The sequence below is a fragment of the Pyrus communis genome, chromosome 8 (genome assembly GCF_041283825.1).
Source record: "Pyrus communis isolate YQ-2024b chromosome 8, ASM4128382v1, whole genome shotgun sequence".
In the NCBI taxonomy this organism is placed as follows: Eukaryota; Viridiplantae; Streptophyta; class Magnoliopsida; order Rosales; family Rosaceae; genus Pyrus; species Pyrus communis.
The window spans coordinates 15,369,691-15,395,667 of NC_142572.1; the positions used below are offsets into that span (position 1 = coordinate 15,369,691).

The 25,977-nt window shown below is 32.1% G+C and overlaps 1 protein-coding gene across 1 annotated transcript; it reads left to right on the forward strand.

Moving 5' to 3' along the window:
- Positions 1-20,305: 20,305 nt before the first annotated feature.
- LOC137718598 (indole-3-pyruvate monooxygenase YUCCA6-like) lies at positions 20,306-25,696 on the forward strand. The gene is made up of 4 exons (XM_068458148.2): positions 20,306-23,087; positions 23,669-23,917; positions 24,335-24,457; positions 24,678-25,696. Exons 1-4 carry the CDS (start codon positions 22,314-22,316, stop codon positions 24,879-24,881), a joined length of 1,350 nt encoding a protein of 449 aa, XP_068314249.2. The 5' UTR covers positions 20,306-22,313; the 3' UTR covers positions 24,882-25,696.
- The last annotated feature ends 281 nt before the right edge of the window (positions 25,697-25,977 follow it).

The following is a 25,977-nucleotide window of genomic DNA, read 5'->3' on the forward strand; positions in this document are numbered from 1 at the left end:
GAACGATTGAGATAAATTTCAACTATTTTTTTTTTGGTCCTTTAATGTGCATGAGAGCACAGCTCTGTTTGTATAGGCCACATTGCTTTCCATCGAGGCAAAAGTCCACATGGACAAAAGCATGATCAAATCATACTGCTGCTTTGTGTGGCAGGTTATTAAACAAACATTTGCACCACTTTGTGGAAGTTATGGATATTCAACCACATGCATTACTATAAAAACATAAATCATAGTGGGAGAAAGAATGAAACTTATAAAATGAGGCTTATACTGCATATTTACGTTTAGTAAGTGTCGAATAATCCGAGAGACAAGCCAAAGGTCCATTTTTAAAATACTAATATTGTCTCCAACTTGTTAATTATCACATACACAGTTTGACAGGATGTGAGGTTTTACCACAAAATGTCTCAGTATTAATTATAGTGGGATTAAGATATTTAAATAATTATTCCTCTCTTTCTATGACCGATATGGGATTCACGCCCCCTCACGTGGGACCCAATTAGTAGGTCATACTTGGGAGATCCGCACATAAGCAACCATGTGAAGCCACCGGACTCACCTTATATGTGGTGCCAAGGGACCCACCATCATCTCACGAGGACAAGGGGACCCATCCGTCATGTGGCAATACGGGCCCACTCCTTGGTTCTGATACCATAATTATTAGAGAGACAGGCCAAATGCGCACTTCCAAAAACATTAATATTGTCTCCAACTTGTTAATTACCACATGCATAGTTTGACGAGTGTAGAATTTTACCACAAAAAGCCTCAGTATTAGTTAGAGTTATGACCGATGTGGGATTCAACAGTAAGTTGGCTAGAATAATTTATTTCATTCTCTACCCTCAAGTTTGAATCCTTTTTCTTATAATTTGATGAACCTAGTGTATATTACCTTATTATTTGTCGAACACAATAGAGAGATTGTGCCAATTTATGAGCAACGGAGCCAAATTACACTAAATAATTGTAGGATAAATTACAATAAAGGAAATTAATTTATAGCAAAAAAATAAATAAATAAATAAAGAGATTTTATTAAAATGGTCTTGAAATTGACTCACCTTATCAAGATAATCTCTGAAATTGAAAATCGATCTATGGAGTCCCTAAAAATGAATGTCGCCAATCAATATAGTCATTCCGTAATAATTCTGTTAAGTGTTGATGTGTCACATAATTCAATCCCAAAAGTCTAATTAAATGTTATTATATCAATTACAGGACCATTTGTGAAGCTACTTGCTGAAAAGGTTGATTATGTCCAAACAGATCTAAATCTAATAGGTTTTCAGTATCAAAATAGAATTGATATTATAAGATGCATGTGATCCAATATCATAATGAATAGGGTGTTGGGTTTCCACCCATGCATCCTGGATTCTAATCTCTCCTCTACTAAATTATGGTAATAGTTTCAAACCCTCTCTCACCCTTTAATATTAATATTTTTTCTTTTTTAAGAACTGATCCTATTAGGTAATATAGACATGGACATGTTGACTTTCCAGGTTAATGAATCAAACAAAGAGTTCCAGGTTAATAAATCCAAAAAGAGCTAAGGTTCATTTTAATGGAAAATAAATAGAAAAACTGCAGTGTAAGTTTTACATGGATCATCCAGCTGCAGGGATTTAAATTGGTGCTGCAGAAGAAGACGTTTAACTTCTTTCTGGATTTACACTATCAAAATGTCGTCTTCTGGGTTTGCATATACCACTTAACACTTTTTCACTTCTAATTCGTCAAGACATACTTCACTAATTTATATGGTGTTTCTGCCCGTTAACTTACTCAAAGCCTCAAATATGAATTGTTCACTTTGCTTTTCTGATGCAGGCACTTTCAGAAAGCCGAAGAAAAGAAAGGTTAAAAAAGATAAAACGAACTTCAATTTTAAATTACGCAGAGCGTCTAATTAATCTAAATTTTCATTCCCTAATTGTGCTTTAACTTAGAGGGGAATTTAATAAATGGATCTAGACTTCAGTGCAGTTATTCATACTATATACCTATACTATCTTTACCATTAACATGCTAAATACATATTTGAGTGCTTAAATTTTATTAATTTAAGCACTTCCAAAGTGAGTTACTTTAAGTCCTCCTTTCCCCACGTCCCCACTTAATTTCATGATGATTAGATTGGTTTTATAAATATATCCATAGTGCTTTAAAAAATGAACATTTTGATATAGATGCCTTATTTTTTAATTACTTAGACAAAACATCTGTTTCTTTTAAATTTTTTATTAAAAATTCTCCTATAAATTTGAGGATTATATTTTCATTTTATAGTATTTCCTTTTTGCAAATTATCTCGTTTTCTTTTCATTATTCGTGCAGTTACAATTTTAAAAATTGTCATTAGTTCATAAAATTCTGAAAATCTAAAATCTTCCAATACTCATGCAACACTGGTGTTTTATCTTGACTCATAAAACGTACCTAAAAGACAACTTGCAAAAGTTCTTTATTTAAATAATTGGCAAATACATAATACACACATAAAATGTAGATACAAACAATAAAATAGAAAGTTACTAAAACATATATGTACATTTAAAATAAACGTACCTAAAATCCATTGGTGCACTTCGATTTAACATGGGTGCATTTTAATTCAGCATGGTTACATTTTAATTTAGTAATGGCACATTTTAATATACTATGAAGACTTTCAATTCGGCATAGGTACGTTTTAATTTTAAAATAAGTTGTGTTGGTACATTTTAATGTTTTTGTTAAGAAAGATGGTACATTAATTTCACCTGAATCATAGTTGAATTCTAATGAAGAAAATAGAGAATGAGAAAGAATATTAACCTTACAGTAGTAAAGATTGTACCAAGTTAGAAACAATTTATGTATATTATCCTATTGAAAATTCTTAATAATTTAAGTCTCTCGATCCTCAATTAATTTGGTTATTATCTATTTGGATATTATTGAAGGCATTTCTAGCGTAGAAATTAATTTGAAAAGCATCTAAATCAGGAATTTGCATGGAATAGATGATTTAATCAAAATTAAAGCACCTAAATCTAAAGTTAAAAAGGAATGAATGCTTTATCTAACAATGTTTAAAATGAGGCATCTAATTCTAATTTTCTTTTCTTTTTAAAAAAAAAAAAATATATATATATATATATATATATATATATATATATCATATCTATCCATAGTACAACTAACAATAATAAACTGCTAATATCAGAATGTTATAGGATCGTCCCCATAATGCCTTTGGGCTAATTAAATATGGATGATTAAGAAACCACAAAAGATTATGTCAACTCAAGCAATAATTAGATTACTTTTAGTGGGTTTAAGTACTGTTTTGTGCACGCGGGTATTATGGATGTAATAAATACTAATTTTGTAATTTTCTTTATATATTTCACACATGCTTATTCATGAGGAGTTGAGTTTCGACACATTCACTTTTCATTTTTTTTTTCTTTTTCTAATTTGGATTTTGAACTGCAATTTGTTTATGAAATCAGAAAAACTTAGAAGAAGTGACAAAAAAGAAAGGAAATGAAAGGAGCAAATTGGAGACTTAGGGCTGGCAGTCCTGAGATTTTGAAGTATCATCATGTACCATACATACATCGCACGTCCCATATGCATCCAGCTGTGTATATGTGGGACTGTGATTATACATTTTTCTCTTGTTAAGGACCTAAGGTTAACATATGGATTAATTTCATCATGTAAAATGGAGTGATTAAGTTGTTAACGAAATAGGAAAAGAAACGGCATGATGGTAGGTAGATTTCTAACCGACATATTACAGGATCATACCTTTATTAGAATTTGGTTGCTGACTAATACAAAACGTATCACGATTTAGGAAAAGTTGAAGAATGTCTAGCAATATAAACAAAGATAGATTAATGGAAGTGGAACCACATAGGGGTGTAGGTGCTTTCCAAAGTGTGAAAATATTTGTTGTGTTTAAATGATAACCTTTCATGTTTAGATGAAGATTGTACCTAAAATAACCTAATTGTCACTTCTTAATTTATGCTTAAATATGATGGAATCGCCCCCTTTGACCGGCCTACCAGTTCTTTTAACATCATTTAAGCAAGAAAATATCTCTCAACTCGTAGTGGAATTGACTAATATAGACAACAAAATGTCGAAGTGGTAAATTGCAAATTTTAAGTGGCAATGATTTGTTAATTGGAACCGACTGCAAAGAGCAGATCCAATTACATGATAGAGATGAATGAAGATTCTAAGAGCCAAAAAAAAAAAGAGCATTATGGTGTGTATCCATTATTAGATTTCATGTGGGCTACAAGTGTAAAGATATGCAATTTATGATGACCAATGAAGATATGCATCAAAAAGCTTGTGACTATATGTGTGTGTATTGCACCTGGTGCAATAAGTGGTATGTATTAGCTTTCAATGTTCTTAAAGCTATAAAACGAAATTATTTTTTTAGCTAAAGTGGGCATTTAATTAAGTAATTGAATAAGTAAAGGTGAAAGAATACTTGATTAAACATGCCACAACACTTGCAAATAATTCCAATTTGCATATATACTTTGGCATATACATTTGATTATTTATCAGTCCATAATATTGTTATGTTATTATTTAAACTTAGAGTTACGACCTAAAATCAATTGACAATGAGTAGATTTGTTCAAGCATGCACTAGTAAAAAAAATCCCTTGCGCAACAAAATTTTGCGCGATGAAACACACATCGTCGTGCAAAGTCACTTTGCGCGACAAAATTTTAAACTTCATGCAATATGTTTAAAAAAATAAATAATTATTTTTTAAAAAACTTTGTGCGACGAAATCCAAATATTTCGTCGCCTAACCCAATTTATTTTCTTTTTTATTTAATTTTATATTTTAAATTGTAATTTTTTCATAGTTTTTATTATTTTTTAAAAACTTTGTGCGATGAATATTAATATTTCGTCACCTAAATCCTCTTTATTTTATTTTTATTTTATTTTATATTTTATATTGTTGCCCTAAATTATTTTCTTTATTTTTTATTATTTTCTTTGCGATGAATCAACATTTTGTCACCTAAACCCTATTTATTTTATTTATATTTTTAATTGTAAAATAAAATTATTTTCTTTTTTTATTAATTTTTAAAAACTTTGTGCGACGAATACTAATATTTTGTCACATAAACCTTGTTTATTTAATTTTTTTATTTTAAATTGTCTAATAAAATTTATTTCTATAAATTTTGCGCGACAAACCAATATTTCGTTGCTCAAAATCGTTAGATTTGGGCGGGTGCTGAAAATGGGATGCTGAAAATTTATTTTTTAAAACTTTGCCCCACCAATATCATAGCGCAAAACCCTAAAAATTTGGGTGGGCTCCAAAAATGGGATGTGGGAATTTTTTTTTTTAATACTTTGCTCGCGCAAAGTGATACGGTTTTTAAAACCAAAATAACTCCTCCACAATTTTCTCAATGTCTCTCTTTTGTTCTCTTACCTTTTCTCTCTTACTCTCTCCCCAAATCCGACCCTCTCACACTCAATCTCTTCTCTCTCTCTCTCTCTCTCTCTCTCTCTCTCTCTCTCTCTCTCTCTCTCTCTCTCTCTCTCGTATACTCTCTCCTTTCTCCCTAAATTTTAATTTATTTTTCATTAATATGTGTTTTTGGAGTTAATTTTGGGTTTGGGTGGGGTTTGGGGTCGGGTATGAAGACAGATGTCTATTGATTATTGGTATTGGGTAATCAATGCCACATTAGCCTAAGTTGTTAGAAAGTTTGTTAGGTGGTTAAATGATTTGTTAGTTTGTTAATTAGTTACTTGTGGTTAATTATGCCAATTTGAGGGGAGGTTAATTATGCCCATTTTTTGGTATTATTTTATGTTCTTTATTTTTTTTTTTATTTGTTATTTGACCATGTTTGCTTTTTTCATATGGAATCGTTGGAACTTTGACGGTGAAAGTTGAGGAGTTGAGGATTATGATGCTATCAGATCATAACCCCCGCCACCACCACCACAATAGACTTGTATTAGGATTTTATTATTGTAATTTGTTAATTTATATGTACATTTTTAATATAATGTATATTATGGATAATTTGATCACTATTTTTTATATGTAATTTTATTTTGAATATGTCAATTTAAATTAAAGTAATTAAAAAAAATAAAATAGTACAAATAAATTAAATTCAAAAAGTAAAACATTCAAAAATCTTGGGCTACCAAATATTTCGTTGCACAAACAATTACTATAATTAAATTAAATAATAGAACTAATAAAACAAAATGTCAATTTAACTAAATAAAAAAATAAAAACAAAAACTTTCGAGCTCAAAATCTTGCGCCACAAAATATTTCGTCGTGCAAAATATTAAATTAATTTAATTAAATAAAAAAACAAAAACTTTGCACGACGAAGATTAATTTTCGTCACGCAAACCCTATCTTCACGAACCATGCACGACAAAAATTTCATCGCGCAAGGTTTTAAGCGACGAAATCTTACTTTGCGCAACAAATCTTATTTCATCGCACAAAGTGATTTTTTTAGTAGTGATGTATTTTAAAGACTTATACAAAGCTTCATTTTGACAATCAAGAATTACCAATTGCAGATGTGTGACTCAAAGTTGGCTCAGGGCATCAAAATTTAATCTCTAGATTCGCATGCTTACTTATTTCCCTATGCGCTTAGAGTTTAGCACTCGGGTTTTCGGGTGAGAAGAATATAAACTCTTAAGTAATTAACCTCGTACCTGCATGTTGCTGTAATTGTGTCAAACTAAACACAATTAGGTTTGCATTTTAAAATTGAAAACTGTTATTAGCACTCTAAAAATCTCATTCTATACTCCTCACAAGTCTATTTTTCTTTCTAATTATAAAAAGTTTGGGAGTGCAAAATAAGATTTGTGGAGTGCCAATAATAATTCCCCTAAAATTTTCTGTTCTGCACTTAGGATTTATCTCTAGGTTTCGGGTAAGAGGTAACAAAAACTTCGTATATGCATGTTGATTGCCTATTGCAAGCCGCATTTTATAATACGAGGCCATTTACTTTTTCTTTAAAATAAAAAATTCAAAATATTAACCTTAAGAAAAATGCTAAGGAGACTCTATTAAAAATGAGATTTTCTATAAACTCTCTGTCATCTCTTTTTTTTTTTTTTTTTTTTTGCATGTTTTGTAATATTGTCATGTGAATTGTGCCAAAAACATGAGGTGACGAAGAGTCCATAGAAAGTCCTACTTTTGAGAAAGTCTCCTTAGCATTTCTCTAACTTAAAGGTAATGCTAGGAAACCCATCAATTTAAAATTATATTTTATAAACTATATGACGTGGTTGTTGATGATTGAATTTATACTTAAATATTAATTAATATGCTTATTTCTTATTGATAACATATCATATAATTTGCAAGTATGGTCTAAAAATTTAATCTGCCTAATGTACTCACATTTATCAGGTCTTGGTCTCAAAGAGTCCGCATGCAAAAGCAAGCCCAAATTATTGGTTAGTCTGGCCTCCATATTCGTTTTCAAGGGTCCCATTCAAAACTCTCTCTTTCGCTCATAGAGGCAAATCAAGTTATAGGGTAAGGTTAGATTTTCTTATTGCCATAGGCACCTAGGTCAGATTCGATTTTCAGTTAGGAAGATGGAATATTACTAAATATAGTAACAACTTTTTGATCTGAATCTCATTCCCAATACTTTTTGTTGAGAAATGCTAAATATAGTAACAACGTCAAGTTTAAGCTCCCCTCTTGGCCTCTTCCATCTATATTGGAGATAGGCCAATAAGGCTGTAAGCCTATACCCTCATGTGTTATTACTTACTTTTAACACACTATTCTGTTTACTTTGTGCTTTCGGCTGGTGATAACATTGTTATTTAGTTCATGCAAAGATTAATTCCATATAGGCTTAGCTTTCTGCATGCCTGCCTTTTTAACTAGGTTCTTCGCATTTCTCCTTCTTTGAAAATAAAAAAAATAAAAAATAAAAAACCAGTTTTAATTTTCTATATCGTACTTGATTTGAGTAGTTTAAGTGCCATGATAACGGAAAAAGGTTAATTTGATTCTTTTAAAAAGGGAAAAAGTTAATTTGATGGTTTTGCATGCTACTTTGTATATATGAATGTTAAGATGGAGATACTGACTTTAGCGGTATAATAGTATCTCTACACACACAAGGTGAGAGTTCTGCTCAAATGTTGAGAATTTTCGATGTGACTATAATGTTCCCACATGGTATTACTTATACTCATGCAAGATATAGTACAGATATTATTTATGGGCCGTTTTATAATAATTTTGTTTTCAATTAAAAAAAACAAGACAAGTGAACTAAAAATTGGAGTCTTCAAAATAGCTTTATTTTGGTTTTCAATTTTGTGTAAACTCTGAAATGATTATCAAACGAGCCTTTAGTAATACTATACTACAAAGTATAACTTCGTGTTTTTCACTGAACACAAACTTTTTGTCCACATCATTTTAGTAATACTATACTACAAAGTATAAATTCGTGTTTTTCACTGAACACAAACATTTTGTCCACATCATTTTTTCGCACATAGATTTATTTTTTTTAAATGAAAGAATGACAATATGGATGCCATTCCCGAGAAAAAAATTCTTGCAGTGCTTTCCTTCCCCTTAGAATTTAGGTTTTGTTTAAACAAAAGATGTACATAGATTGAATATTAAGAAACGTAAATATTTTAGGGTTGTGATTTTCACACACCCTTAACTACTTTTCTCACACCTCTCCATATTTTTTAATACTTAATTTGTATCCTACTATTTAATCTTCCATATATACCCCTCCCTATTTAATCTTTCATTAATTACTATAAAAAAGTAGGAAGGGTATATATGGAAAATTAAATAGTAGGATACCAATTAAGTATTAAAAAATAGGAAAGGGTGTTGGAAAAGTAGTTAAGGGTGTGTGAAAATCACAACCCATATTTTAATGCCGGCCGTGTGATTAGGAAAAATTTATAGGCAGCCCGCACGATATCATCAAGTCTCTTAAGCACACATGATTGCTTGCTCCTCATCAAATAATGAGGCATTTTTCAAACTAAAATTTTATTTGTCGTACTGTTAGGTTTCCAGACACAGTAGTGGCTTAGAAAATTTTAGAATCATCTTTCAGGATTGGGACGGCCATATAAACATGACCTGATTATTAAGCCAAATCATACTCTAGAAAATGAAGCAACCAGCTGATCATAAATATGCATTATTGTATGCGTATAAGCATACGATACAACCGTACAGTTAATCAAGTAAATATGAAATTAATTTGGCCGAGGAAGCTATAATTTGAACTTTTTGAATTTATTCCAGACGATACCATTCATGTTTTAACTCAATGTTTCTCTCCCTCATCACTACTTGAAATAGCTCCATGTAAATTAGATGATTCAATGTATGGTGTATTATTAGCATATTGAATAAATGATGGAAAGAAGAGAAACTGATTGCAGAGCTTTGAGTATACAGCAGAGAAAAAACGCTAAAGATTGTCTACATCACCAAAAAAAAAATAAATAAATATTATTAAGATTTATTTCATACCGAGTTATAAGACTGTATTTTGGAAGAATTAATTAGGAAAGCAAGCTTGAACCCTAATTTAAAAAAGGAAAGTAATCATAATCCTTATCATACGTAATTAACCAACATCCTTCGTATTTTCAAAACAGAAAACACCATTTTTCCTATTGGAGATGTTTGCGATTTGCCATGCACCAATTTTTAGTCCCCACAGTTCCATGATATCACCCTTTGCCAAATGCACCCTTATCCTATTTCACCCAACAAAAAGAAGGAGAAGAAATGAATGACATATATACAGCAAGGTGCCTACGTACCCAATATCAAAATCAAGCACCTTATCCATGATAAATTTCTCCCTATTGCTGTGCTCTTGTTTGAAAGCAATGTGCTTCAGAAATGTGCTTAGCCGCCCTAGCCGGCCCCAATATTTGCATATATATATATATATATATATATGTATGTATGTATGTATGTATGTATGTATGTATATGTATATATATATATGTATATATATGTATGTATGTTTGTATAATGACCATGCATCACTTGACAGGACAACGGACACTAAGAAATGCCACATGTATGTAATTTCTATCTCCTCTCTTTTCTCCCGCTCATAAACTTGAGAGCAACTTACATGAAACAGATTCACCATCACGTGGCGTCGCAGAAATTCCTTTACATATTATAAATTTGGTTCCTCAAACATATTAAAATGTTGTTACACATAAAAATAAATATATATGAAAGATTTATGTTTCTTTTAAGGAACCCTAAATTACCACACTCCCAAACCCTAATGAAAACATAGGCTAATATATATTTCACCATGATCTTTGGAATAATGATTATTGTCTGAAAACGCATACGCATAAAGTCAAAAATTAACCCCTTATGTGGTTATAATTAACTTGATAAACTTTTGAACCTCGTATATTTTCATAACACAGTATATGTCACAAAATTTTCATTCTTAAAAATGCATTATTTTGGAAAAGTGTGAGACCAATTAAAAACAACTGAACACGTCATTTTATAAAAACATCAGTGGGACAGATATTGATCACACTGGTGATTAGAGGGCTAATATTCTACTTCCATTGAGCCAATTCGTATCACGTAATGATTGTCGATATGATTTCTTTTGATGAGAAGTTCATATATAAGAATCAAAACCACCTACATATATTGTCTTCAGAGGTGGCCCTCTAATTCGTACGTACGTCCAGGTCATTAATAATTGTATGGTTCTTGTTTCCACAACGCTCTTAATTTTGTTGATATTTTCCAATGATTAGGTATGATTGCAGATGCTAGCTACAATTTTTGGGATCTTGTAGTTGCATTTTACTGAAATCATTGGTTTCCTCGGGTTTTGCATTGGACTATTTAATATTTTATCAGTATAACAATAATCACAAAACAACAATAGAGTTGAACATAAGGAAAATAGTAGGGGAGCTAACACATATATAGTATTTGATGTTGTGTTGACAGTGTTGGCCCTTTAGGCTCAATGATTTCTTCTGATATTTTGTTCATCAAATATAATGGTGCAGTTAAGGATGATTTTTATCACATGTATACATATATGTCGGGTTTTTAGCACAACGATGATTTATTTTTACCAATTTGTTTATATATATATATACACACACACACACATCAAAGGGATTAGAAGTTTACTTGATTAGATGACTGATATCGGATTGAAATTTGGATCTGTGTTTATTTTATGAATGAGGTAAGAAACAAAAACTTCATTTCTGGAATGCTTAAGATTATTTTGGATTATTGGACCATACATTGTATAATAAAATAATAAATTCAAAATAATGATGCAAAAGAATTACTAAAAAAGAGTTATGAAATTACTTTGTAAATTTAAAAAACTTACAAATGACTAAGGTATAGTTTACTAAAATGAGAAATTGATGCACGCATGCATCTCTCTAAATGAATTGCAGAAATTAAAATTGTTTGCAATTGTCTCTAGGAACAAGAAGAACTCAGAGAAGTTTTGAAATTGAGAAAATGAAAATTGAATTAACTTACTAACTTAGGCTTCGGAGCCTTTCTTTTATAGATTGGAGAGAAAGCATGAATGATTGCACAATTGACATTAGAAGCACAGAGCAACTGTGAGAGCATGGGATGGATGGACTTTAGTTCATGCATGAATAGTGGGTTGTCCGAATGATTAATATTTGATTGTTGATATTGTACACGGAGTAATTATTGGTATGACGTGGATGTATAGTATCTTGTTGGTTTACTATTTGAATTTATGTCTTGGATGAATAATTGTCGACAAAATTTAATTTTTAATTTATGGTAATTTATTCATAAGGGTCTTGAGTGTCTTCACAATCTACCCATCTAAGCTTCTGCCTTTGTTTTACTTGTTCGATTTTAACTGTAGTGGTCAGCTTCTAGGAGGAAGCATCTGAAGATTCTGAAGAAAAATCATCTTCATTTTTAGAATCTAATTAGGCTACTTGAGCTAAATTCGTAACTTCTGCAACTGTTTCCTTTTGAGGAGGATGATTTTGACCATTCTTAAAGGGAAGAGGAAAGGGAAATATATGAGAGTGACTGTGTTGGAGAAATCGAAGATTACTCGATTGGGAACTCTTTGAGGATCTAGTCCATGATTCGTTGCCGATTGAATTTGTCCAACCACTTGACTGGGATGACTCTAAAAACATCTTCATAATTGACATCATATCTTCACTTTAAGATTCATGGCACCTTGTATTTGTCCATGAAGTGTAAAAGAATAAGGACTCTTTCACCGTATGTGTCTTTCTTGTAGTGAGACTGGAAATGCCTGACTTTTTGCATGAGAGTTTTTGGAATAACTTCGATTATAGGCCCATGAGACATCCACGACCTGGAAAACAAGCTGGGAAGTTTGTCCTGAATTTACTGACAAAATTAGTAAACCAAGAATGACTGAAATCCTCTGTTTGATAGAGGAAAATGTTAGTTGATGCGTCAATATAGTCATAGTAATTATACTGAATATTTGGTAGTTATGAACAGAGAGATTTTTATTAATAAATGGGAAACCCCCATTCTGACTCAGGGATGACTTTTCTTATGTGAATGGAATGGTAAAGAATTTTGGTTTGGTCAGTAGAACTCCTAATTGGTTAAATAAATATTGACTTTTTTAAATAAGATGCTTTTGTAAATTTGAGCGTTTGAATGAATCTCCCGGAGAGTAAAGGAAACCCAGAGAAAATCAAACTTTGGCTAACTTTTCTGGTGTTTTGATGTGTCAAAGTGTTGTCGAGATACAGAAAAGGTCTTTACTTGGTGATTTTGAAAGTAAGAGGATTTTACTATTATTTATTATAGGCTGGGATGAATTTCTGATTGGTGGTTGGAATGGATCATACGCACTTACTAAGGCTAACTGGTAGTTTGATTTAATACTCTATAAAGTAGAACCCAGGGGACTAAATCGGTTGACTGAACTACTAAATGTTTAAGGAATGAGGGTTGACTCTTGTTTTACTACTACGAATGAGGCTGGAAGTCTGCTAGTTAACTGATTAGTATGACGTTTCTTTCCTAACATCTCATCCTTGTTAGAATTCTCTGGTTAGAAAATTAGGGATGCAATTTTGACTGCCTTTTAAATACTCAATTTCAAAATAAAAAATGGTTAGTATGGTTTGCCATCTTGCAAAAATTTGTTTTGATGCAATGTTTTGAATGTCTTTTTGTAAAACATGCTTAGCACTTTTAAAATTGGCTCTTAGTATAGAAATTATTTAATAAATCATCTTGAAATTTTGATATACACATTATTATGAATAATATTTCTTATTTAATAGTACTATAATTTCTATGGGCCGGATTCCAAACTCTTGTATGGAAACGACAATTTGTTCAGGAGAATTAGAATGACTTCTTTGTTTGAGAATACCTTCATAATAGAGTTCAAAAGCATTAGTTTCAACAATTTTGAAATAATTGATTGTAGGAATACTAAAATAGGGCAATGACTTTACATGAGATTTGATTTGTTTGACTATGGATGTATGATCAGTAGACCAAGACGAAGGATTAGTTTTGAGCCTGTCAAATAGTGGCTTGCATTGTTCTTCATGGGAGCATATTTATGCGACTTTGTTATTTTATTTCTTTACATTTATTTAGTTAATTTCACTTTATTGTAGTAATTTAAGTTATTTTCGTATTATTATAGGTCCAGTTGGTAAAGATAACAATAAATAGTCAAACGGAGTAATTTGGAGCAGTTTTGGACTTGGATTGGATAGCATGCGTGGATAGCATATGGGTGGGACATTTTTGGTGTTTAAATGGTGCTAGACATATGCTAAAATCTGGAGAAATTAAAGTTGAGGCTTGAAAGGCAAAGAATTACACAAGAAAGAGGAATCCTAGTTGGAGAGGAACATTATCTTATCTTATCTTATCTTATCTTATCTCCAGCTGCAAGAATCCTAATCACATTCCAACACTTTCTACCTGATTCTTAGAGTCCTAAAATAATTCAAAATACCAAAACCTTTTCCTCCTTGGATTCAGCCCCCTATATAAATGAAATTCCTACAACGATTTTGGGTGTGCCACCCCTACCATTCATCCATTGAAGTTGCTAGAATTTTCAAAGTTCTTTCTATCTTTGTTTTAAGTTTCAATGCATATTTCAGATTGCTTTTCAATTATGATGAACATGTGTAACTAAGTTTCTTTTTAACTAGAGGTGAATTCGAAGCCATGATCATATGTTTTATATAAATTGATTACATCTAGTTATTGTTTCATAAAACATGAATGAGATTTACTTATCTGCTTTATGGGGAACTTATTCTTGTATGTTTATTAAGGATGCATACTTAGTTTGCATGCAGGGATTTGATGCTAGAATATAAAGGAATTCCACCTAATCGTTATGAACTTATATTTGTAAGTTATATTTGTAAGTAGTAAAAGTTACTAGTCATGATTGAGTTAAGTAAATTCTTGGCAAGAGTATCATGCTTTTCATAGTTACGAATGCTTTGTCAATGCTTATGATTTTCACAGAACTTAATGATCTTTGAGATGTATCTCTATCATGCTTTTCATAGTTAGGGAACTTGAGAAGAATAATTTGGTTGCGTTGCTGAGTCCAATTCAATGAACTTAGGAAAATCTGAGAGTTAATTAGTGTTATTCACGGTTAATTTGGGGCATTGTCATTCATGGTTTATAGGAAGAATAACTGGAAATCGATTTGTATGCATGTGTTTCATGTGTGGAGAAGAATCATTTAGCTATACTTTCATCCATATTTCATTCATAACTTAATTTACTTGCTGCCATTTACTTTTGTTTTAATTAAATTCGTCCAAAATCCCCCCAGTCATTGTTTTAATGCTAGTTTAACTTAGTTTTCAGTTTTATAAGTTTAATTTGTGTTGATTAGCATCCCTTCTAATCTCCAGAATAGAAACGATCCCTACTTACTCGTACTACGATTGCATAATTTATAGGGTTTAATTTGTGTGTTAGTTTCTACCACATCAGTTCTTTGAGATTCGGGAAGAACCTGTGCAAGATAATTTAATGACTCTAAGAATCGTTGAAGCTGGGTTTTATCAGTGATTTCATCGGGAAATTTGTCTAAAAATTGGATAACTCTATCTATGGGTTGGATTGTTGACTAGTAAATATTGTATCCTAGCAACCAAACTTTAGTTTGGAGCAGTTTTACTTTTGTTGTCGAAACAACTAACCTATTTGACCTAATTATTTTGACAAACATGCTTAAATGCTTCAAATGGTCATCAATTGACTTTGAGTAAATGAGAACATCATCTACGTAAATAAGAGAAAAATGACTAAGAATTGAATAGTTCATTCATGATGTTCTGAAATTCACTAGGTGCATTTTTTAATCCGAATTACGTTACACTCCACTCATAATAATTGAAAGAGGTGACAAAGGTAGGTTTGTATATGCCATTCTCATGTATCTATATTTGCCAAAAACAGACTTCATAACGAATTTTGAAAAAAATTATTGCTTGACTTAATCTTTTTATCAAATTTCTTTTGTTGGTGATAAGATATCTAATCCACTCTAAAACTTCATTTAGAGGATTGTAATTAAATGACCAATCTTGGGGCACCTCTTTTTAATTTAGCACTCTTCTGAACATAGAAAGCGGGATATGATTGAGGTGTTTTCCCTTTTTTTATTATACATTTGCTAAGTAAATCTGTAATCTTGTTTTTACTTAATTCCATAACTTTTTGACTCATCTGAATTGGTCTAGCTTTGGTGGGGATTTTCTTTTCATCAAATTCTTTGATGTAAGGAAGTTTGATTCGGTGTTGTTTTCTGCTCCAAAAGGCATTAGGAATGTATAGCATATCAATTCAACAAGTTTCTGCTGAAAAATACTAATCTTATGTTGTAGAGCATAGCTGGCCTACTGTTCATCTATTTTTTGTACTTTATTTATTCTTTTAGATAAGTAATTTGTTGTGTTTTACTTTTAATTAGGCTGATTGCTTTTTAGACACCATGTTTTTTAATAAGTTCTTTTTTCTTTTTTCTTTTTTTTTTATGAGAATTTAAATTTGACTCACATTAGTAAAAGTTACATCATACTGTACTGTAAAAGGATACGACAAAGCTAGGGATGGAAGACCAAGAATAATATGGTCTGATTTATTTTTTATCAAGACAAATGATGTTTTAAAGCAGCGATTTTCTTGACAGATGTGGGCACTAGGTATTTCATATTTTAATTTCAAGGGCGAACCATTAGCTGAGCTAAAGGCTTCAGTTGATTTATGAAAGTATTTTATTGGGATAATTCTTTCTTGATATAATTTAAATCTGCTCATGCATCTATTAGAGCAATGGTTTCTAATTAAAAATCTTCTATTACTAATTTTACCTTTGAATACCATTTTTTATTTTTATATTGTTAATTAAACTCAGGGTTTTTTCCCTACTTGAGTCTTCATCGATGAGGCTGCAATTACTGGTTCATTTTCAGAATTAGGTTTCTTACCGATTTGTTGTTTAATAAGATTTTGTGTTTTAATTAAGCTGAGATGAGTTTGATTCTGTTGATTGTCTGACTTAAGGATTTTTATGTCTTCCTTAATTTTGTTTACTTTGTGTGGTAAATCCTTAATTGTAACTTCCTTTTATGTTTTACTAAATTTTTCTAAAATTGTGCTGGGACGGATTTTACCTTGATGATTGTGTGTCTGGCTAGTACTACTTTCTCCTTATTTTACTAATTTCTTTAATTTTTGCAAGTACTAAGATTATAATTCTGAATCATTATTTTTACTAATTAATTTTATTAACAAATTTTCTTGTTCTTCCTGTTTGTTTAAAACTGAAAATGTTTTACAACAACCATCTCTGGATTCTATATTTATGTCTGGAGAGTCATAGTTGCGTGAAGGATTTGACTCAGGGGAGTTGGATTCTAAGTCATGTTATTCTTCTTCATTTTGGTCTGTATCTTTTAATTTTACAATTCTAATTATGTCTATTTTCTTTTTTTTTTCAGATATTTTTAACTAATTAGTTGTCTTTTTTACTCTTCATTTGTATGCATAATGACAATATCTACCACACTTGTAACATGTATTTTTACCGTGATTTTTGGGATGGATTTTAAGAACTAGTATTTTGGACCAGTCTTTCCTAGGTTTGCTATTTTCATAAAATTTACTAGTATCGAAATTCTTGTTTTTATTTTTCAAGTTGTGTCTATAGTAACTTGTACTCAGGTAATTTTCTATTCTTTTCTTTTTACTGGAAGGGGCAACAGGGGTTAGACCATATTGTTCACAAAATGTACCTAACTCATATTTAGCTACTCTTTTATCCTTGTTGACTTGTTTAGTTATTTTTATGTCAGTACACATTTTTAGTCCTTCTTTTTGGGTAATATTAATTATATTTCCATAATATTGTATGGTATGATACCATCTTCATTAACTAATACTTGTTTGGTTTTATATGCAAATAGATTTAGTAATCCGTTAATAAATTTTTTTTTTCCAAAATGGTTGATTACTATCTTCTCTAAGCATTACTTTAGACATAAAAATATCTTTGTATCATCTGCCACTTAGTACTACAGTCTGGTGGTATTCCTTTTCACTTTGAAGTGAGAGGTCTTAGGTTCGAATCTCGTACATGGCAAAATCGATACCAAATTAGGCTGCCCATTATGTGGCTTAGCCGAACTCCCCCTCCCCTTAATGTAAAAATATCGATGTACTAAAAAAAAGTATCTTTATACCATCTAAAATGACTCAAGGTAGGAAATCTTAAATTATTAAGTTGATTGTGTATTATAGAGGTTACATTACTTGGTGTTCCTATTAAATGTTCTATTATTGTCAAAAATAATGTGTTGACTGAGTCAGGACTGCCATACCAATTCTTTCACCAAAAATAGGGGTTCCAACTTCATTCTATTGAACTGCATGTTTAATGGCTAATTTGGACTGTTCAGTGACGTGTTTTTCTGTAACATTCCTATGAATCTGGTTGCCAAAAGGTCAACGACCTCTGATTGGCTAAGGTTATAGCTAATAACATAACAGCTTGCAACCATAGACATGTGTTGTAACTTGTTTAAGATTTCTTGCTCAAATAAACAATCTATGTTCCATACATAGTTTATCCGCATATACGAAAAATTAAGTTTGGGAATTTTTCTTCAAATTGGTTATCCGGAGGTGTTAGTCTGAATACTAATTTTTTGTAAGACTGGAGGTGTTTTACTACGGAAATAGTTTTTTGTTCTATTTTTAATTCTTTTAACCTCTTATCAATTTTTCACTAGTGAAGTTTAATTTTAGGACAATTTTACTAGAGAAAGCATCAGGAAATTCCACTAAAGGTTTTTCTCTAGCTGCTAATTCCTGTTTTGGAAGTTTATCTATTTTATTTTCAATTTTGTCTAACTGTTTTCCTATAAAGTTTAAACTTTGGTTAGTAAAATTGTTTTGTTTTATGCCTCGTTTGACTCCAGCCTCGTCTTTTGGGATGTTGTATGAAGTCGCTCCTTGAGTGTTTGAAGTATTTACTAGGATAGTTTCTAGTGGGGAATGACTGGTTGAGACTAGTCTTTTGTCTTGTTTAATCCAATTTTCTTTCGTGATGACTTTAAATTTTTTCTCCGATTGATAATGTTCTTCAATAAAATAAAAAAAGGATATATCTATCCTATGTTTTTTCACAAAGCTTTTCCAGCTTTTAAAAATATCTAATCTTAGTTTTGGAGGGTAACTCTGCCTATATAATTCTCTTCAGGGTATATTTTCTTCTTATTCTATGTCAGCATTTAAGGTTTTCCAATCTATTTTTAGATGGTTTATTTAAAACTAATAGCCGAGGGTTTATATTTCATTCGAAATCAATTGCTATAGGTGATGTTGGTTCTTCCTGAGAAGGCTTGGTTTAGTTTGACTTTGGCCTGCATAACAAGGTTGACCGACTTGAGAAGTTCTTTTTACTGATTTAAGTTTCATATTCATTAAATAATTTTCTAATTCATGATCACAATCTAAAATGTCAGTGAAGGTTGATTCTAAAAAAGAATTTTTAACTAATTCTTCATGCCTAGTTGATCGACTTAGTTTCATTTTTTAATGTGACATGGTATACGACGTGTTACTATATAAATAGTAGGATATGTGTGTTAAAGTTAATAACTTAAAAAATACAATTTCTCACCACTTACATAAAAACATATGGTGTACCACCTATGTTCCGGTCATAACAAAAATTTCTCCATGAGATGGACACTAAGTCTTCTAGGAGGATTAAAGTTGATTTTTACCGTGCCATCAAAGAATTGTTGTATATTTTCTAGTTTACATCTACCAGTTTACTTTTGTTGGTTAAAGAACAACCTGAAGGTAGACTAATTTCTGACCATTTAATTGCTCTAGGTATTCTAATGTTAGCATTTTTCTGATTACTTTGGATTAATAACGTTTGATTTTTTGGGCTCTTATTTATGGCTTGAAAATTCATATTTGTGCACATGCACTTGTAATAAACTCTATATATTATATTAAGGCTGGATGCTGAACTCCTATAACTTGGTAACCAGAGGTTTTTACATTTAATGTGAGTGCTTTTAAAATGAAAGAACATTTATCTAACTCCCTTAATTCAAATCCACTAGAATAGAAATTTCAAAAATAATTTTTTTTCTTTAGCCCAAAAAAATATTAATTTTCAAAAACATGTTTTTGTTCATAGTACATCTACTTTAAATTTCCATGATCACAAATCAACCACAGCATCTAAAATACGGAAAATTAGAATCCCTCTTTCTATATCATTTAGATTAAACATTTGTGCCTTCTTTAAATTTGATTAAAGTACTTTGACCAATAGTCACCTCTATTTTTTAAAATTAAATTTTTTTTTGAATTTATCATTTTATCCATGATCCACTTTTCTTTGTTTAGTGGAGATATTATTAATTAAACTATATTTTCTCTTCTTCCAAATATGTTTTTTCGATCACATTTTTTTTTTTTTTGTTATGCAAACATTTAATATTATTTCTTTTTCCAAATGGTTTTTTTTCTTTTTCCAAATGGTTTTTTTCTTTTTCAAATAGTTGGTGATCAATATAAAAGCTCCATGTGATTTTTTTCAATTTTTTTGTGAAATTATTATTATTTTTTATTTTTTTATTTTTTTTCTTTTTTTATTTTTTTTAATTATAGTTGTTGACGAATTATTATTAGGTACAATACATTACGTATATATTATCTGCAGGTACATTTGAATTTACAAAAATCATTAATTGGTACGTTTATTTGCAATTTGGTACGTTTGATTTGATACATATTGTTAATATTGGTACATTATTTTTATTTTGGTATGTTTTATTTTGTACACATTGTGTATTGGTACGTTTATATTATTCTCAATCATATTTTCTCTTAACGTACTAAAAGAAAAACTTATTTCGGTACGTTTGATTTTGGCGGATTTAAACATATTTTAAACTATTTTGGAAAGAAAATATGTGACATCCCACATCGCCCAGGGGAGTGATCCTTATATATATATTCCCATCTCTACCTAGCACGAGGCCTTTTGGGAGCTCACTGGCTTCGGGTTCCATAGGAACTCCGAAGTTAAGCGAGAAGGGGGCTAGAGCAATCCCATGATGGGTGACCCACTGGGAGGTTGCTCATGAGTTCCCAAAAATAAAACCGTGAGGGAATGGTAAGCCCAAAGCGAACAATATCGTGCTACGGTGGTGGAGCGGGCCCTGGTAGTGATCCGCCCCGAGCCAGGATGTGACAAAATATCTTAAATCGTAGATAATTATAGCTAAATTGTAGCATTATTGTGAAAATAATTTTGAATCTAACCTTTTTTTTTTTTTTTGACAATTATCTCTAACGGATGAGAGTGTAATAAAAAAGCTAGATTATAGGAAATTTGTTACAATACAATGTGCATATAGCACCAAAATTATGACCAAAAAAAAAAGTTTAATCAAATCACTAAAAGACATGAATGTTTGATCAAAAAAATTCAAAATTGAGGCGTTTGTATCAAAAGATCCCTCTAAAATATCCCCATGTAATGTGAATGGTATCTTGGATACAGTTCATACTCCACCCGCGCCGAGGCCCAACCCAAGTTGGTCCGATCCGTATTATCCAATGCCAATAATTCACTCGCTTAATCATCTAGATTAGTGACTACTTATCCTATTCGGATCATTATTTCTGGATTATGTAAAAGAATTTATGCCCTTTAAGGACGTCCATTCACACCTCTAATTTCAGATCTACCGGGTCAATTTGTTACATAATCAAACAATAACCAACTTCATGATAAATACTTCTCTCGATGTATCACTATTTGAAAAGATAATCTGAGTTTGATACCTACTACTATTACATTAGTATGAGTTCAATATATCGTTATCACAGGCATGAATTTTATATATTGAACTCATATATTAGGATCATATTCCTGTATACATCTGATATGTATGCGAGTCTAATATATTAGTATCAAACACACTTTTTTCAGCCTACTGTAAAAGGCATAAGAAAATATTACTTTTAAAGTATGCTTTATAGTATTTATTAATATTCATGTCATGTCCACTTGCATCACATATCTTCACCGCTTAGCCTTTCTCATACAAATTCTTGTATGACAATGAGGAATATAAATACACATATCACCATCTCTCTCTCTCTCTCTCTCTCTCTCTCTCTCTCTCTCTCTCTCTCTCCTTGTGTTGAATGCTGATTTAGTCCCGTAGTTTGCTCATTCCTCAGCTTAAAACACCAAAAAACGAATTACAGTCTTACAAATGGATAAGACCCTCTTAATCCACTCCATAATTCAAGGAATCGTCCTCACATGCCCAATCTTTCTCTGATAACACAGAGAGAGAGAGAGAGAGAAAACACCTTGATCACCACTAACTCAGTATCATCATCAGCTTAATCCCCTCTTAGAAAAGTCAAACTTAGACTGATTAAGAGACTCACATATTCCCAAAACCTACATCTCCTCTCCCGAATGTTTTCCTCTCACTTTTCTTACTTTTTCCCTCTTAAACCACACTCTTTCATTCACTACCAATTCCTCTGCTAGCTTCTTCAACTTTTAATTCATTACTTGTATTCCTGAAGTAAATTAATTTGTTACATATCGCCATTTAGATGTCCATGGAATACTACAACACAAGAGAATTACAAGGCAAACAATCCAACGATCCTTATTTCATTGACAAAATGAGCAAGTCCTCTTCGTCCCTGTCGTCTTCGTCCTTGTCAGCATCATCACCATCACCATCGCCATCATCTAGAGATTCTAGACTCGTAGTGTGTGTTCCAGGGCCGGTCATCGTAGGTGCAGGTCCATCAGGGCTTGCAGTAGCCGCATGTCTGAAGTTAAAAGGTGTACCAAGTGTGATCCTGGAGAGATCCCATTGCATAGCCTCCTTATGGAAGCTTAAGACCTACAACCGCCTTCGCCTTCACTTGCCGAAGCAATTTTGTGAGCTACCCTTCATGCCTTTCCCTAATGATTTCCCAACTTACCCTATAAAGCAACAATTCATTCAATACCTTGAAGATTATGCTACCAAGTATGACATTAGGCCACAGTTCAATGTGACCGTGGCCAGTGCCGAGTTTGATCCCACGCTCGGGTTTTGGCGTGTGCGGACAACGGGAGTGAAGGGTGATGATGAGACGGAGTATGTGTGCCGGTGGTTGATTGCCGCCACCGGTGAGAATGCAGAGGCGGTGGTGCCGAAGCTTGAGGGAATGACTGAGTTTAAAGGCCCTATAAGGCATACAAGTTCGTACAAGAGTGGTGAGGAGTTTAGAGGGAAGAAAGTTTTGGTTGTTGGTTGTGGAAATTCAGGCATGGAGGTGTGCTTGGATCTATGTAATCATAATGCTAGGCCTTCTCTTGTGGTCAGAGACACGGTAAGAACTCTCTCTCTCTCTCTCTCTCTAAACAAATGCCATTAAAGTGTTTTAAGATTTTTGGTGCCCTTGAGTTTTTTATTATTTTGTTTTTAACAAGTTTTAATTTGTGTATTTTTGTATAAATGAGACCCCATTTTTCAGAAATTTGTACTCTTGGCTAAAAAAACCTCAAGCTGCTTATCACTTCAAGATCCAACGGTTTGTTCAAAGTCGATTAAACATGAATATAAAACCCTATTTTTGGTAAAACAAAAATTTCTTTGGTCTTTCACTTTCTTGGAACACCCAAGCATGCGTAAAATTGGTCAGAAACTTGGGCTCTCTCATACTTTCAAACCTTTCTTTTCTCAGAATAAAGAAACATTTGTGCCCTTAATATTCGTTCGTCCGTTGGCATATGAAGAAATTAGCTAGCCAGAGTTAGCTAGGCAAAGTCCTAGCAAACAACATGGAATGGGACTCACCCATCACCTCCATGCTAATTTTTGATTGCCTTTCTTTCTTTTTGTGCACTTTTGAGCTTTTTTCGAGTGTAATTTTTAACTTTATAATTTCGTGTTTTTTTTTTAATTAATTAGGTTCATGTCTTACCAAGAGAGATGCTTGGAAAGTCAACTTTTGGGCTGTCCGTGTGGTTGCTCAAGTGGCTGCCCATTCGACTTGTGGATCGGTTCTTGCTGGTTGTGTCTCGTCTGCTTCTCGGCAACACCTCTCAACTCGGATTAGACCGGCCGAAATTGGGTCCCTTGGAGCTCAAGAACTTGTCTGGAAAGACACCTGTCTTAGACGTTGGTACACTGGCAAAGATCAAAAGTGGAGACATACAGGTACTAAGATTTTTCATCAAGTCAATTCTCAATCTCACTTTAATCTTCTCTTTTTCTTTTAATTTCCTCTTTGCCAGCCATGGCCTTTTAATATTTACACAGTACTTTTTCCAATGATGGTACCTAGATATGCCTTTTGATGTAATAGATGTCCCACAAACAAGTAAATCTTCTTTTTCTCTAGTCAAAAAGTTTAAAATATTGTCATACGGTGATTTGTATTTACATAGAACTGTGTTTAACTGTGTATGATAATAAATATTTTCACCATAATTGGACAAAATATGCATGGAGCTCTTAGAATCTTGTTTAATATATGTTATCAGTTTAGCTTCTTTTTCTTTTTATTGTATATATAAATGTCGACTCAGTTCACTTTCCTGATTTTCTAACTTGTTATACTATGTGATATTGTAGGTATGTCCAGCCATCAAAAGGTTAAAACCTCACGCTATAGAATTTATTGATGGACGAACCGAGAAATTTGATGCCATTATATTAGCAACAGGTTACAGAAGCAATGTACCCATTTGGCTAAAGGTACCAATCCCACTACAATATGTATTATTTATGTTGATTCTTGCATGAACATGTCGTACAAATATATATATATATATATATATATATATTGTAATTAGAGAATATTTATAAAGCATTTGCCTGACAACGTAAGTCAACCAAGAACATTTTACCCTAATTTTTACATATAGGGAATATAAGTTTAGCATTTACCCTAATTTTCACATTTATGGTATTGCAGGAGGGTGATATGTTTTCAAAAGAAGATGGGTTACCTAGAAGGCCATTTCCAAATGGTTGGAAAGGTGAATGTGGCTTATATGCAGTGGGGTTTACCAAACGTGGACTACTTGGTACCTCAATGGATGCCAAAAGAATTGCTGAAGATATTGAACGGTGTTGGAAAGCTGAGGCAAAGCATTGTAGTACTCCCTTTAACGCCTAACTTTTCCCATTATCATCATCATCATCATCATCATCACACTGTGACGATTTTGATTTGATGAGCTAATAACATCGAGAAGGCAGCTGGGAGACAAAGCAAGAGAGAGAGAGATTTCGGTTGGCCTGGAAAAATTTTACCCAAGGATCACCTCTTCGACTGTTTTTGGTGGTTGGTGCCATGTGCAAAAAAAGAAAGTAGTGATTTCTGCTCACTCCCTCTTAATTCCAGTCCTTGATTTTATTTTCTTTGTTCAGTCTAATGGCTAAAAATTAGAAAAGTATGCATGAAGTGAAAACAGTGCGTCGAAATCATTTCCGTAAAAAAAAAACAAAAAAAAAGGATGTTACTACCAAGAAAAGGTTGAAAGGGAGAGAATTAGGTCCATGATTCCTTTATTTTTGAAACTGACAGAAGCTAGCTGCAGAGCATTGGGAAAGAGGAATTCTGAGAGAGAAGCATGTACACTTCTACATTATCATTATTATTGATCTCTAATTAGGTATGACTTTTTATAGAGGCAGAGAGATCAACGAGAGAGATTAAGGGGTATTAATTTTCATCAATGTAAGCATATGATTGTGGTTTTTTTTGCCTGTATTTCCAATGGGGTTGGGATGAGAGAATTGAGAGAGTAGTATTAACATTGATGTAGCTAGGGTTTTGTGTGTATGGTTATTCTTTCTCTTTACCTAGCTAGGGTTTTGTATTTCTTTCTTCTTTTTGGATTTATTTTGGAGGGGTGTAGTGTCTTCAGACAACTTCAATGGGAAATTCGACTTGATCCACTGATAAATAATGAAAATCATTTCAACTGACTTCAATTTTTTTACCGTATACTCTTTTTCTTTTTCGTGGGCAAACTTTAGTGCAACAAAAATGTTGCTCATTTGTGATCAACATCATGAGTTCGAGTGGTGGAAACAACCTCTTTTTAAAGCAAGAATAAGACTGCATTTCTCCCACCCATCCCCGACCCTCGTAAAACGGAGAAACTTGTTAACTTGGGTATGGGTAAATAGGGTAATGATAGGGAGACTAAACTTAGAGACAAAATTTGTAAACTAAATGATGTGTCACCAATAAGAATGAGCACGTT

Coding starts and splice junctions, on each gene's coding strand:
- LOC137718598 (XM_068458148.2), top strand. CDS start 22,314: ATGTCCATGGAATACTACAACACAAGAGAATTACAAGGCAAACAATCC. Junction 23,088..23,668: donor CTCTTGTGGTCAGAGACACG/GTAAGAACTCTC, acceptor TTAATTAATTAG/GTTCATGTCTTACCAAGAGA. Junction 23,918..24,334: donor TCAAAAGTGGAGACATACAG/GTACTAAGATTT, acceptor GTGATATTGTAG/GTATGTCCAGCCATCAAAAG.